The 14,914-nt window shown below is 41.6% G+C and overlaps 1 protein-coding gene across 4 annotated transcripts in view; it reads left to right on the forward strand.

Moving 5' to 3' along the window:
* The window catches only part of Fgd4 (FYVE, RhoGEF and PH domain containing 4), a 157,799-nt gene that overhangs the window by 125,187 nt on the left and 17,698 nt on the right, over nt 1-14,914 (forward strand). For all 4 annotated transcript variants that reach the window (XM_057763925.1, XM_057763926.1, XM_057763928.1 and 1 more), the window contains exons 8-11: nt 6,589-6,727; nt 10,248-10,306; nt 10,595-10,741; nt 12,063-12,235. In XM_057763925.1, coding sequence (XP_057619908.1) covers nt 6,589-6,727; nt 10,248-10,306; nt 10,595-10,741; nt 12,063-12,235 — 518 coding nt within the window. The remainder of the gene's footprint in view (nt 1-6,588; nt 6,728-10,247; nt 10,307-10,594; nt 10,742-12,062; nt 12,236-14,914) is intronic.

Consider the following 14,914-nt stretch of genomic DNA (forward strand, 5'->3'; position numbering starts at 1 on the left):
CTAAGTCCATTATCATCATGGCAGGGAGCATGGCAGCAGGCGTGGCTCTGCAGCAGTAGTGAGAGCTACATACTGATATGCAGGCTGACAGAGAGAGACACAGAGAGAGATGAGACAGAAAGAGACACACAGAGAGACAGAAACAGAAAGACTAGGCTTGGCATGGGCTTTTGAAACCTCAAAACCCACCCCCATTAACACACTTCCTCCAACAAGGCCACACCTCCTAATCCCTCTAATCATTCAAAACAGTTCCACTCCCTCACACACATGAGCCTATAGAGGTCATTCTCATTCAAACCACCACATCTCACTCCCTGGCCCCCATAGCCTTGTAGCCATACCATAGTGCAAAAAATGCAGTCAGTTCAACTTCAGAAGTCCCCATAGTCTATGACAGTCCCAGCCCTGTTTAAAAATCCACGGTCTCTTCTGTGTCTCATGGCAGTCTCTTAACTGTATCCCATTGTAAAATCAAAATCCAAAAGCAGATCACATACCTCCAACATACAATGACACAGAATATATATTACCATTTCACAGGGGAGGAAAGGGAACATAGTGAGGAAATACTGGACCAAAGCAATATTTAAAACCAGCAGGGAAAATTTCAAATTCTGCATCTCCAAGTCTGATGTCAAAGTGTTCTTCAGAACTCTAACTCCTTTCGGCTTTGTTGACTGCAACGCACTTCTCACTCATGGGCTGGATCCACGCCTGATCTGCAGCTTTTCTTAACAGGTACCCCGTGACTCTGGAATATGGTGGTGTGATGAGGATGGCCCCCATAGGCTCATGTATGAGTGGTGCTATTTGAAAGGGTCAGAAGGATTAGGTATAGCTTTGTTGGACAAAGTGTGTCACCAGGTTGGGTTTTGAGATTTCAAAAGCATACCAAGTCAGTTTTGCTCTACCTCTGCCTGTAGATTAGGATGTAGCCCTCAGCTTCTTTCCAGCACTGTTGCCATGACTACTGCTATGTTCTCCACCATGATGATAATTGATTTAACCTCTGAACCCGTTAGCAAACCCTCAATTAAATATTTTCTTTAATAAGAATTACATTGTTTATGGTATCTGTTCTCAGCAATAGAATAGTGACTAAGGCGGAAGTAGGTACCAGGGAGTAGCATACCACTATGACAGGCATGGCCATGCTGTATGTTGGAAGGACATGGAAATCTGTGAAGCTCTGGACTAGAAAAGGGGTTAGATATTTTAAGCAGGACATAATAGGCCACCCTAGCATGAACAATGATAGCTGTCATGAGAGCAGTATGGGCCCAGCTCATGAAGTTTCAGAATGAAATATTAGTTAAGTGACCTAGAGACCATTCTTGTGATATTTTGGTAAAGAATGTGGTTGTTTTATTGTCCTTGTCCTAAAAGTCTGCCTAAGGCATTGGCAGAGAAGATTTCAAGATGGTGTAGTATTGACTCTGTTGTGGTTATTAATAATCACTCTTATGTAGATCTATAATTAAAAAAGCAAGCTATACAAAGAAAAATACAAAATGTACAGTTTGAAGAGAAAATGAGCACCAGGAAGTGTAATTGAGATAAAGGAGATAAAAAATTTAAAGAAAAGCCTAATGATAAATGGAATAAAGGGAGTGGTGACCTCAGGGCAAGACCCCATCCAGCTAAGTTTATAACTTTTAAAAAGTAATTAAAGGAAATTTTAAGCAGGGAAGGTGCCCATAAATAACAGAAAGCTTATGTAAATGTAAATGAAAGAGGGGCCATGTTCCAGCTCCAGCAGGCAACAGAACTTGGAAGTTTGGGCCATGTGTCTCCGGTTTTATAGTCAAGGATACAAGAGAAGGACTATGGAATCTTTCTCCACAGCTAAGGAATACTGCTAGAAAGCCTAGATTGTGTTGTAGACCCCGTGATGTTAGAGATATCAGAGTCACGGGGTACCTGTTAAGAAAAGCTGCAGATCAGGCGTGGATCCAGCCCATGAGTGAGAAGTGCGTTGCAGTCAACAAAGCCGAAAGGAGTTAGAGTTCTGAAGAACACTTTGACATCAGACTTGGAGATGCAGAATTTGAAATTTTCCCTGCTGGTTTTAAATATTGCTTTGGTCCAGTATTTCCTCACTATGTTCCCTTTCCTCCCCAGTGGAATGGTAATATATATATTCTGTGTCATTGTATGTTGGAAGTATGTGATCTGCTTTTGGATTTTGATTTTACAATGGGATACAGTTAAGAGACTGCCATGAGACACAGAAGAGACCGTGGATTTTTAAACAGGGCTGGGACTGTCATAGACTATGGGGACTTCTGAAGTTGAACTGACTGCATTTTTTGCACTATGGTATGGCTACAAGGCTATGGGGGCCAGGGAGTGAGATGTGGTTTGAATGAGAATGACCTCTATAGGCTCATGTGTGTGAGGGAGTGGAACTGTTTTGAATGATTAGAGGGATTAGGAGGTGTGGCCTTGTTGGAGGAAGTGTGTTAATGGGGGTGGGTTTTGAGGTTTCAAAAGCCCATGCCAAGCCCAGTGTCTCTCTCTCTGCCTGCAGATCAGGGTGTAGCTCTCAACTACTCCTGCCATACCTGCCACACCTGCTGCCATGTTCCTTGTCATGATGATAATGGACTAAGCCTCTGAAACTGTAAGCAAGTCCCCATTTAAATGCTTTCTTTCATAGGAGTTGCCTTAGTCATGGGGTCTCTTCATGGCAATAGAACAATAACTAAGATTTAAGTCTAAATAAATTTAGGCTTAATGCATGTAATTCTCGCACTTAGGAGGCTGGGGAAGCAGGATGGAAAGTTTGAAGCCAGTATTGGCTACCTAGTAAAATGGAGTCTCAATAAATTAATAGATGAATAGTTATTTACAAAATGAGTTCCCAGTTTCCTAATTCACTTTCTTTCAGTGGTTGAAATCTAAAAGGGGAATGGCTACATTGCAATTAAGCCTCATTTTTTGTTACTTTATATCTATATGTGGGTTTGCCTCCATTTTGCCAAGCTTATATAATAATTTCTGATAATGCCATGATCATCTTTGTTAATTCTCCACTGGGTATTCAAACTTGTAGATCACGAAGTCTTTGACTTCATGAAATAGAATTCTATGAATCACATAATATTTTTGTGGCTGGAATTCTATGACTGTTGACTTCTGCCTTTTATGTTATATGAATAGATTTTATGGCACTATTTTGTTTCCTTTTATTTTTAAATAATTGAACTTTTTATTGATTGCTCTTAGAAGAATAATATGCATCTTAATTTATTCTTGCCAGCTTCAATAATCCTAACATTAATCTTAGTGAAACATGTGATTTTTGTATAGTTTTCTTCCCTACTCTGAGCCCTGTTCTCTTCTTGTCATTTCTATTTGTCTTGATGAGACTTTCTGTTGCTATGACAAAACACCATGACCATAAGCAGCTTGGGGAGGAAAGGGTTTATTTCATCTTACAGCTCTCAGGTGACTTCCCGGCATTGAGGGAAGTCAGGGCAGAACCTCAATAAAGGGATAACATGAAGGCAGGAACTAAAGCAGAAGCCCTGGAGGAACCATTTATTAACTTCTTCTCCACGTCACTCTGCCTGCTTTCTTATACACCTCAGGACCAACTGCCCTGGGGTGGCACCACTCGCAGAGCCCACCAAGCCCTCCCACATCAGTAAATGAAAAAATGCCTTTCAGATGTGTCTACAGGCAGATCTGCTGGGCATTTTCTTGGTTATGATTCCCTCTTCTCAGGTATCTCCAGCTTGTGTCAAGTTGGCCAAAGAAACAACCAGGACAGTATCTAAAACTACAGTTCTATGTGCTTTTAATTATAACCCAATACTATAAGGCTATAATGATTTTGTACAGTGTCCCATATTTTTAAGTTAAGAGATGATATAAGGACTATAAATACATATATTTATCATTTATTTAATTTTGTAAGCCTTATTATGAAAAATATTTATAAGTAAAATAAATGTTGAACATCAAAATTAACCAAATCAAAAGTCTATAAATCTCAGGGCACTTCAGTACATTTAGAATAACCACTGTGAAGTTGTGGCCCTCGAAGTTTTGTTTGGGTTTTGTTTTGTTTTTTATTTTTGGTTACTCGGGTGAAGGGTCTGTCAATTTTCTGTATCTTTTCAAAGAACGAGCTTTTATATCTGTTGGTTCTTTGTATTCTTTTCATTGTTTCTATTTTGTTGATTTCTGTACTGATTTTTATTTTTTTTTTACCATGGACTTGGTTTGGATTTAGTTTGTTCTTGTCTTACCAAGTTTTTGAGTTGCATCTTTAAGTCATTGATTTGTGCTGGTGAGGGCATATTGCCCTGGTTGTTACTGGCTGTATTTTAGGTTGGGTCTAGGTGTCACAGATCAAGAGGACTGTGGTGAAGGCATATTCCCTAGCTCTTACTGACTGTGTTTTAGGCTGCTATCTAGGCATCACAGCTTAAGATGACTGCAGTGACTCTGGGTGTTGATACCTGCTCTTGTTTTTGTTGGGTGGGTATTCAGTTCCTTGGTGTCTGTTCCCCTTTCTGGATCTTAGAAAAATATGGTGGTTGTGGGTTGCCTGGTAGATAGCACTTCTACAGGTCAGTATGTGGCAGAGAGGAGTTGGGGTAGCTTAGGAGAAGAGACTGAAGGGTTGAGGGATCCACACTAAGAGGCAGGGTCCCTAGGGAGCTGGAGGTGTAGTGAGAGGAGGATTACCTGGAAGTAGGTTGCAGTGAGACAAAGAACAATCTGGAATGACAGAGATGAACGAGCTGTTAGGACTCTAGGTCTGAGGAAAGAGTTGGGGTCTCCAGTGAGTTGAGGTGTGAGGACCAGCAGCTGGAAGCATGTTGTTACAGAGCTGAGTGTGATCCTGGGGGATACTAATGGAGGGTGGGAAGGAGAGTAAAATCACCTCCCTCTGTCCATTCTCTAGTGCCAGAAATGGGTCACACATAGTTTAGTTCTTGGCCCAAGGGCTCCCAGGGAAACCTTAAACAATCAGGCTATTGTACTTCCATGTCTCATTGAATACAAAGAAGTTGAGCTGATGCCTAACTAGAGCCTTCACCTATACAAACCAGTGTTCATGGTGCTGTGAGGTATGCTGTGCTACCAGAGGAGAAAGGTAAACAACAACCCAACCACAAACCCTGCATTTTATAACCATGACCTGACTACATGTTACAGTAGTAGAACAGACATTGTGGGAGTAACCAACCACTCTATGATTGGATTTAAGGCCCAGTCAGTGAGATGGAAACTCCACCTTACACTGCTTGGCTGGCTGAGAACCAGGGACTAGATAGGCCATGGGCCTAGGAGAAAATCATGTACTACTCTTATGCTAAGGGAACATAGCAATAAAATGACTCCCAATGACATAGGTCATTGCATTGTTCAGCCAACACCAGAGGAACCCCTAACTGGACAATGTGCGGAAAGTGAGAGGCTTTGGAACACTCAGTCCTAAGTGGGATGTCTTCATCACACCTCTTCTCTCAGGGTTCAGGGACATATGTGGAAGAGGGGGAGGAAAAATTGTAAGATCTAGAGGGAATGGGTAACAAGAAGGGAACAGTGTCTCTGAGACGCAACAGGACTGACATATGAGCTCACAGAGACTGGTAACATTCACAGGGCTACACACTTTCAAGTCAGGGGGCAGGGAGATAAAGGGGGGGAAGAATAAGAAGAGAAACCTAAATATTCAAAGTTAACATCCAGAAATGAGAGAAAATGTGCATCAATGTCTTTCTGGGTCTGGGTTACCTTACTTAGAATGGTTGTTTCCAGCTCCATTCATTTATCTACAATTTTTGTAAAATTTGCTTTTGGTTTTTCAAGACAGGGTTTCTGTAGCTTTGGAGCCTGTCCTGGAACTAGCTCTCATAGACCAGGCTGGCCTCGAACTCACAGAGATTCACCTACTTCTGGCCTATGTCTCTCCCTTTGGGACTTTCAAGTTCTCCGCCTACTCTCCTCATGGGACTCTCTAGCCAGCCTGGAAAGACCCAGGCTACTTCCTCCTTTCAAGGCTTCCCAGAGCTCTGCCAGCTTTATTTGGTAGAAAATATGGCCCCTTGCCTTTTGGAGCCCATTCCCTAAAGAGGGATACCTTGCTCAGCCTAGATGCAGGGAGGGGGCCCTTGGTCCTGCCTCAACTTGATGTGACGGACCTTGTTGATTCCCCACAGGAGACCTTACCCTCTCTGAGGAGAAGATATAGGATGGGGTGGGGAGAAGATGGGGGGAGAGTGGGAGGAGGGGAGGGGGGGAATTTTGATTGGTATGTAAAATTGTTTTTAAAAAGTAAAATAAAAAAGTTAAATTAAAAAAATTACCCTGATGAAAGTTCTTTATTACATTGTGGTTTTATATTAGTCTACCTAATTTTTAAATATTCCTTTAAGAACCTTAATCACAGGGGCTGGTGAGATGGCTCAGTGAGGCTGATGGCCTGACTTTGGTCCCGGGACCCAGGTGGTACAAAGACTGAACTGAGTGCCACAGGTTGTCCCTGACCTCCATACTCACATGCACATATAGTAAATGGATAAATGTAATAAAAATATTTAACAATAAAATTCTTGCTGATTGCAGAGGCAGAAGATCTGTGGAAGTTTAACCCTGCAGCACCACATGCTGGAGCCTATTCAGCGGATCCCTCGCTACGAGATGCTCCTTAAAGACTACCTGAAGAAGCTGTCCCCTGAGTCCCCAGACTGGAATGATGCGAAAAGTAAATGCTTTTATTCTCCCTCAGCAGCAGCAGAATGGCATAGCCAAAAGGCCCTTTGGTTCCAAAAATGTGTCTTATGTCATCACACAGGAAATCCCTGACAGCACCTTAATTAAGCAAGGCACTTTAAGTCGGGATCACCCTGGCTTAGAGAAATGCAAATTGTGCTTTGCTGGTGGAGGCTTCTGTCCCACCCGGTCCCACAGTTGTCCAATCCCAAAGAAACACACAGGGGCCTACATTAATTATAAAGTGGTTGGCCTATTAGCTCAGGCTTTCTTATTAACTAACTCTTATGTTGTACATAAACCCATTATTCTTGTCTGTGTTAGCCATGTGGCTTGGTACCTTTTGTCAGTGAGGCATTCTCATCTTGCTTCCTCTGTGTCTGGGTGATGACTTACAGACTGAACCTTTCCCCTTCCCAGAATTCTCCTATTCTGGTCGCTCAGCCTATACTTCCTGCTTGGTTGCCCCACCTATACTTCATGCCTGGCTACTGGCCAATCAGCATTTTATTAAAACAATACAAGTGACAAATCTTTACAGGGTACAAGACCATTGTCCCACAGCACTTCCCGTTCTGGATTCATGTCCATCACCAACTGTGAGCTCTAAAACTGTAAGTTAGAGATGTTTGGAGCAGTAATATAGTTGCCTTCCCGTAGGTGTGGCTGATATCTACCAAGGAAGCTGAGAAGACATTTACTATGCAGATATAACTATTAGCCTTACTCCCAAGACACACAAGATATGAGGTGCTTTATTGTCTAGGAACATTTTCCTCCAAAAAATTTATTCCAATTGTGTTGGTCATCTTTAATTGTTTCATTAGATTAGAATGAAAAGTTTTTAAGCCAATTAAATTAATTATTGAATTTCATTAATTCTTTAGCTTCTCATGCAGTTTTAGTTTTTTGTGTTATTAAAGATTGAGCCCAGAGATTTGCATATCACATTCTAATATGTACATGGTGTACCATATGAAGTGGCTTTAAATCTTAGCACTAGGTAGACAGAGGCAGGTGGATCTCTGTGAGTTCCAGGTTAGCCAGGTCTCAATCAAGAGATTCTGTCTAACTAAACCAAACAAATAAGCAAAATGTTTACCTCCCCTCTAGTATAGTTTTTTAAACTTCTCAAAAATTAGAGATGAGTAAAGCAATTAAGAAATAGTCATGGTTCAGTATTTGGCCAGTGCTGATAATACCAGTGTAATGTGCCTCTCCTCTGTGTTCTTTCCTAAGCCAGTGTTATTCTGAGGTAAGGACCCAAGTCTCATCTAGAACAAAGGCCATCTCTGGTATGTTTTCTTACCATGCCTGTGACGTAGTGACCACAGAAACGTCTCTCTCTCGGCCCCTTCTGAAGTTTGCATGAGTGTTTGACGTGTGATTATCCCAGCCTGACACTTCTGGGACATGCTGCCACTCCCTTATTTTACCCCACGAGTGCTGGGTGTTAGTGGCTGAGCTTCTGGTACAGCTCTTCCTACACTTCTCTTGGCAGTTGCCCCAGCATCTGCCATTTTGTTTTGCTCCATCCTGGATTTTGTATGTCATCCATGGAACTGCCTGTGCTCACATGGTCCTGGAACAGGTAAAGATGCTCTGACCATGTCCTCTTGCCCTGCCTTAGGAGGAGTCACATTTAGAAAGACAAGGGGGTCTTCAGAGCCCAACCTACAAATCAACCAGGTCACAGAACGTGGGACACATCACCTGCTCAGAGCATCAGGGATGCAGAGACAAACTCCTCAAGTCAGACCCTGCCATAAGGACACTGCCTCCCTCATCCCTCCTTACCATTAAGCATGGGACTCTACACAGCAGCACCACAAAGGAATAGAAAGCTGTTTTTATAGCACTAGCCGTGCAGGCTTGGGTCACTTCCAATGAAAACAAAAATAATGCTAACTCTCAGGTTTTGAAATACTACCATTATCTCTCTCTAAGATATTGTTGGCGGTCCCATAGAGATACTGGGGAAAGTAGGGAGCACAGCTTGGTGGTGGCCTCTCACTTGTAACCATGTTATCTCCTTAAAGATTCCCTCTTAGGAAGCCACACAACAGCCAGCCTGGCAGGCTTTCTGCAAATTTTCTCCATGTTCTTTCTGCTGTTGGCGTTCATCACATTCCTTGCCTGGCTTCAAATTGCTTTCCAACAGTCAGGAATATGCACCCAGAGGAGTGGTTTTTCTGTTCCTCTCTGGGTTGTCATCTGGCTCTCTAGATTTCCATTTCCAGAGGCAGAAAATGCACTGGGCCAAGCCAGGCTCATTCTCAGTGGGACTGTGGATGGGTCCATCTTCACCATCGTCCTCAGGATGCAGGCCAGCCCTCCAGGAAGGGACAGTTCTTACGGAGGGAGATGAGATGGTCCTTGCGTGAAGCTGCCAAGCCATGGCTATCAGGACATGCCAAGTGCATGACTCAAATCCTGTGTACAGCACCATTTCAATATTCAATATTCTGAATTTAAAGATTCATTCTTGCTCTAAGTTATAGACAAAAGATACTCTTCCCAGCTTCCCTTTGCTGAGGAAATTCTAGAAGTTGGGCTTTTAAAGTCCTGAAAGTAGAAGATAAAGCAACAAAAGTATGTTCTGCTCAACAATGCAAAGAACACGGAAAATGGAGCCACTGTTGCAGGACTTAGGCCTGGGAGGTACTCCCCAGGGTTGCCCAGCACAGGCTTCTGCCCCACAGTTCTTCACCCTCAGCCCCTGGAGCTCCACACCACACCACAGCCTTCCCTTTCCCTCCTAGCACTCTCAGACTGCAAAGCCCTCAGACTCTCTCCATCCAAATCAGGCCAGCATGCTTTTCCAAAGAAAGCTGTTGATGTTTAGTAGGAAAAGTGTCCAAAGTTTGAGTCGCATGATCTAGGGCCAAGTCACACCATGTCCTCATTTCTGTCATGTGACAAAAGGAAATGAAGAAACTCACCAACTAGTAGACAGGTTCCTCGGGAGCTACTTTCTGAAATGTTCCATGTACTCCTTGAACTGTTACTAGTACCAAACTCTACATGGAGTAATATTTTCCCCTACAGATACCTATGATATGGTTTAATTTATAAATTAGAGATTAACAAAAATTAGAAATTAGAGATTAACTATAGAATAATTTTAACTGTGTGCTATAATAAAATTCAAACTTCTAGCTTTTTTCCTGGAAATTTCTATTGGCTATTTTTGAGCTACAGCACATAGGCAGATGATGTGGGAGTGCTGTTTATATGAAATCACCTCTGGCAAATGCCTCGAACCTGGTAATGTACACTGTAAATGCAAGTTCATTTCTAAGACCTGTTATATATTAAATTGCCTGGGAGATTAATCATCACGTATGCTATTTTGGAAGTAAATATCCTGCAATTGGAGATATAATTCTAACAGATAACTTGTGGAAACTGCATACCACAGACATCTATTGTTTTTTATCTCTGTTTCTATGTTACCCTAGTAGCACAGGAAAGACAAAATATTTATTTACTTTTCTTTTTTCCCCACTTAGAGTCACTTGAAATTATATCTACAGCAGCAAGCCATTCTAATAGTGCAATAAGGAAAATGGTAAGTGGCTTTAGAGGATATGGGAAGCTTCCAGTTAGGCAGCAGTTGGGATATAGCCTCTGACCACTGTAGATTTAGACCAAAATGAGCAGGTACAGGTGAGCAGCAGAAAGGAATTCCTACCAACTATCCAGTCCTTTCCCCTCTTTTCTTAGCATTCACTTTATTGATGCATGTTATACCAAAATGAAAACTTACTCTCCGTATCTATTAAATTATGTAGATTTTAGTTAAATTTAAATTACATTCTTATATTTGATCTTGCTGTATTTTGTTTTAACTTCCCAGGAGAACCTGAAGAAACTCTTAGAGATTTATGAGATGTTGGGAGAAGAAGAAGACATTGTAAATCCCTCAAATGAACTCATAAAAGAAGGCCAAATCCTCAAACTAGCAGCTCGGAACACATCAGCACAGGAGCGCTACCTCTTCTTAGTAAGTTCAATAGTGTCAGCCAGTTGCACACCAGCAGTTCACTGAAACCCCTGTGCCTGTCTTGGGGAAGTGACACACTCACTCACTCCCAGAATAATTACACCCCATCTGCTCTAGTCAACACCGGCTCTTGCATATTCTTTTCTCCGTCTTTTGTGATTTTCCCTGAGCCTTGAAGTAGGAGGTGGATGCAGGTGTCTATTTAGAGCTGACCTCTCAACAGTCACCTACTTTCAACACCTTGGGCAGGCATGAATCTCTGCATTCACTGCAAAGAAAGCTTCTTGGATCAGGGCCTAAAGAAGCCTTTGTTTATGTATATGAGCATAAATGATTATAAAGCAGATTCACACACAACATGTCCATTTCACAACACAACAGTCATTGAGTACCACATGGCTTTTTTGGCAAATTTTCCTCTCACAGAATCCAAATCCAATCAGAAAGCATGTGGTTACCCCCGCATCAGCCATGCTATTGTTGTATAATAGGCATCTTATCTAACAGGTTGGTATTGTACCTCACAAGGTCCACATGGAGATGAGACCATTGACGACGTCTGTCCTGAGCAGCCCACATAGCACCTTCCAGTACTAGAGCTAATCAATGAGAAGGAAGTTTCCAGTTCAGTTGTCAACCACTCACGCCCTGCATCCCGAATGTGTGATGTATTCAGCAACAGGGTCTTACTACGTAGTTCTGATGTGGAACCCAGAGCAGTGGCAGTAGTGTTTGTTGATGCTGCATTTTTTTTCTGATAGTTTGAGTAGCAATGGAAAGTATACTCTGAAAATGGAACTCACGTCAAGTATTAAGTTCTAATGATTTTGGGAACAGGGAGAAGTGTAAAGTATATTAAATGGAGAAAGAAAGTATTCAGATATGTGATATTTTGTATGACTCCTGCTGCCTAGTGGTTACTTACATTTGCCCCTTGGTTTAAGTTCCACCTTGTAAAAATGCTAAATTAGTCTCTATTTTTGTCCAGCAGACCTCAGGATATTTGGAATTGTTTATTTTGTCTCACAATTCAGTCACCCTGTAGTCATTTATTCTTCCTTTTTACAATGAATATTTAATTAAATTCCAAGGAAACATCTCAGTGTGGTGCTATACACCTATGTCCCCAGCACTTGGGAGTCTAGACAGGATTGTAAGTTCAAGACCTATCCTAGTTCCATAGTGAGACAATAGAAAGAAAGAGAGAAAAGTTATATATTCTTAAAAAAAAATCAGTGGCATTTCTGCCCAGAGTTACATTAGTCAGACTTTGATTTTCTTTGTCTTTCTGTTTATTCATTTTTCTTCTGTCTCTTTGCAGTTCAACAACATGTTGCTGTATTGTGTACCCAGATTCAGCTTGGTGGGCTCCAAATTCACAGTTCGAACCAGAGTGGGCATTGACGGGATGAAGGTGGTGGAGACGCACAATGAAGAATACCCACACACTTTCCAGGTGTCTGGGAAAGAAAGAACGCTGGAGCTGCAGGCCAGGTGAGAGCCTTCCCATTGCAGCTTCCCGCAAACCTCGGAATAAGTCATAAGCGACCCTGCTGTCCTCGTTGCTCTTGTCATTTGTTTTCACAGCGAATGTTCCAAACCTCCGGAAATCTGACTAGCTGTAGGTGGAAATCGGGGTTCATTGAGACAGGCATCATGTCTTTCCTCTGATCCCTGTATTGCCTAGAGTAGAGGTGTGTATAAGGTAGGCATCAGTCAGGTGACTGCAGAGCGGCAAGGCGCTGCTGCAGTTTAGCCTTGAGACCCGTGGGAAGACTCTGCGCCTCCCCCTCCCACAGCATCACTTCATGATTATTATTCCATGTGAAATTCTCCCTGATAACAATTGCTGCAAAGACAAGCCCACGAGCAGACACAGCAGACGAGGCAGCACACCAACAGGGGAAATTGCTGGACCACACAGCAGAAGGATAGGAAAGGGAACCTGAATTTGAAACAATAAAAGGAAGAAGGAGAGGTGAGGGCAGCACTGAGAGCACTTGCTGCCCTTCCAGAGGACTGGAGTTTGGCTCCCAGGACCTGGATTTGGCGCCTAGCATCCACGGCTCACAGCTGGCCTCTGCTGGCCCTGCACAGACATGATACATCACTTAATATACTCGGGCACATATACGGTGCATAAAATAATAAGTAAATAAACCTTTTAGACTTATAAAAATTCAACCAACTCCTACATATCCCCTCCAAAAACTAGCAATCCTATAGTAAGGACCAACAATGAAAGCAATTTGGAATAACTTCCAGACAAAGAATTTTTTAAAGTTAATTTTTATACCTTATGTTCCCATCACAGTTTCCTCTCGCTGATCCTTCTGGTCTCCTCACCTAACCAACTCTATTCTCTCTGTCTCTCTCTCTCTGTCTCACTCTGTCTCTCTCTCTCTCTCTCTCTCTCTCTCTCTCTCTTTCTCTCTCTCTCAACAAACAAGTAAATAAACCAGAATTTAAAAGAAACATACACAGAGACACACATACCCTAAAAAAGTAAAAACTATAATAATATACAAATAAAAGACAAAAAATGCCCTAACAAAATGGTATCAGATGAAAAGGTCTATAAAAATTACCACTGGGTCCACTTTGTGTTGTCTGTCTTCTTAGAACTTAATGAGCAGAATGAATTATGCAGAGAACACATCATGACTTGAAGACAAGGACTGGATCAGTCAGTCAAGACCCATGATAATTTAAAAAACAATGACAAATTAGTAGAACATGGGAGAACTTTGGGGCAGCATGAAAGAGCTAAAAAAAAATTCTATAAAATATGGCCAGAGAAGTATGTGTCTAAAACAGAAAACATCCCAATAAAATCATAAAAAAAGGCAGATCTTGGGAAAAGAAACTAGTACAGATACAAGAGACATAGAAAACACCAAATAGAGCAAACCGAACAATACCCCCCACATCACATTATAACCAAGTGACCAAACATGCAAGAAAAGAAAGGCCACAAAAACTGCAAAAGATGGCCAGTTAGAGTAATAGCTGATTATTCAACAGAAATCTTTAAAAGGGAAAAGGCTTAAAAATATATATTTCGAGTTCTGAAAGACCACAGCTGCTAAGCCAGACCTATTTGATATAATAAAAGAAAAAGGAAACAGTTTCCATGACAAAAGGAGGCAAATGGAAAAAAATAGAATCTATTTCCAATTAAATGAAAAAGTTCTACATTTAAAAAGGCAAATAGAATTTATGAGCTTAATCCAGTATGCTAAAAGTAATACGTGAGACTAAAGAGGATAAACACCTCTAAGATGCCACAGGAGAAAAATAAACAACTCAAGAGTGTTAAGAAAATAAAATATAAAACACAACCAGAATTAGTATACACCATGCAATAATAACTCTGAATCATGTCTCCCATCAAAGATAGACACCACCTAGAAAAGGGTGGAAAGGGGCACTCACTCCAAGGGCACTCACTCCAAGGGACACTCACTCCAAGGGGCACTCACTCCAAGGGGCACTCGCTCCAAGGGGCACTCACTCCAAGGGGCACTCGCTCCAAGGGGCACTCACTCCAAGGGGCACTCACTCCAAGGGGCACTCACTCCAAGGGGCACTCGCTCCAAGGGGCACTCACTCCAAGGGGCACTCACTCCAAGGGGCACTCACGCCAATGGGTGGAAGCGAGGACAAAAGCAGCAAAGCTGTTGTGGTTTCAGACAGAATAGACTTCACACAGCACTAGTCAGAACATGTGACAGTCACTTCAGGAGAATTAAATATTAAAATCAAAACCCCCGTTTAAAATGGAGATACAAAGTCAGAGTTTTATACTGATGAAAACTGGTTCAAAATATTTGTAAATAAGAAGGAAGCTTGCACACTGAAGGTATAGTAAAAGAGTTTATTTTGATCATAGTAAAATGTGCTACCGATGAAAGAAATGGATATGACCCACTTAGTGAGATGGATTTTCAAATAAACTGGTTGCTGACGTTAATTGACTTTACTGAGCTGAAGTGCATTCTTTATCTGTTTATTTGACACTTTATAATATCTTGTAGTTATAAACAAACAGAAAGGATAAAAAGTATTGTTTCATATACTTAGACAGCTTCTATTTCATTTGGTTTTTAGACAGTTGTTTTCAGTTACTAAATAGAAAATTTAAATATAGTAGCAAGTAAATTGAGAAAAAGA

The sequence above is a fragment of the Chionomys nivalis genome, chromosome 3 (genome assembly GCF_950005125.1).
Source record: "Chionomys nivalis chromosome 3, mChiNiv1.1, whole genome shotgun sequence".
Lineage (NCBI taxonomy): Eukaryota > Metazoa > Chordata > Mammalia > Rodentia > Cricetidae > Chionomys > Chionomys nivalis.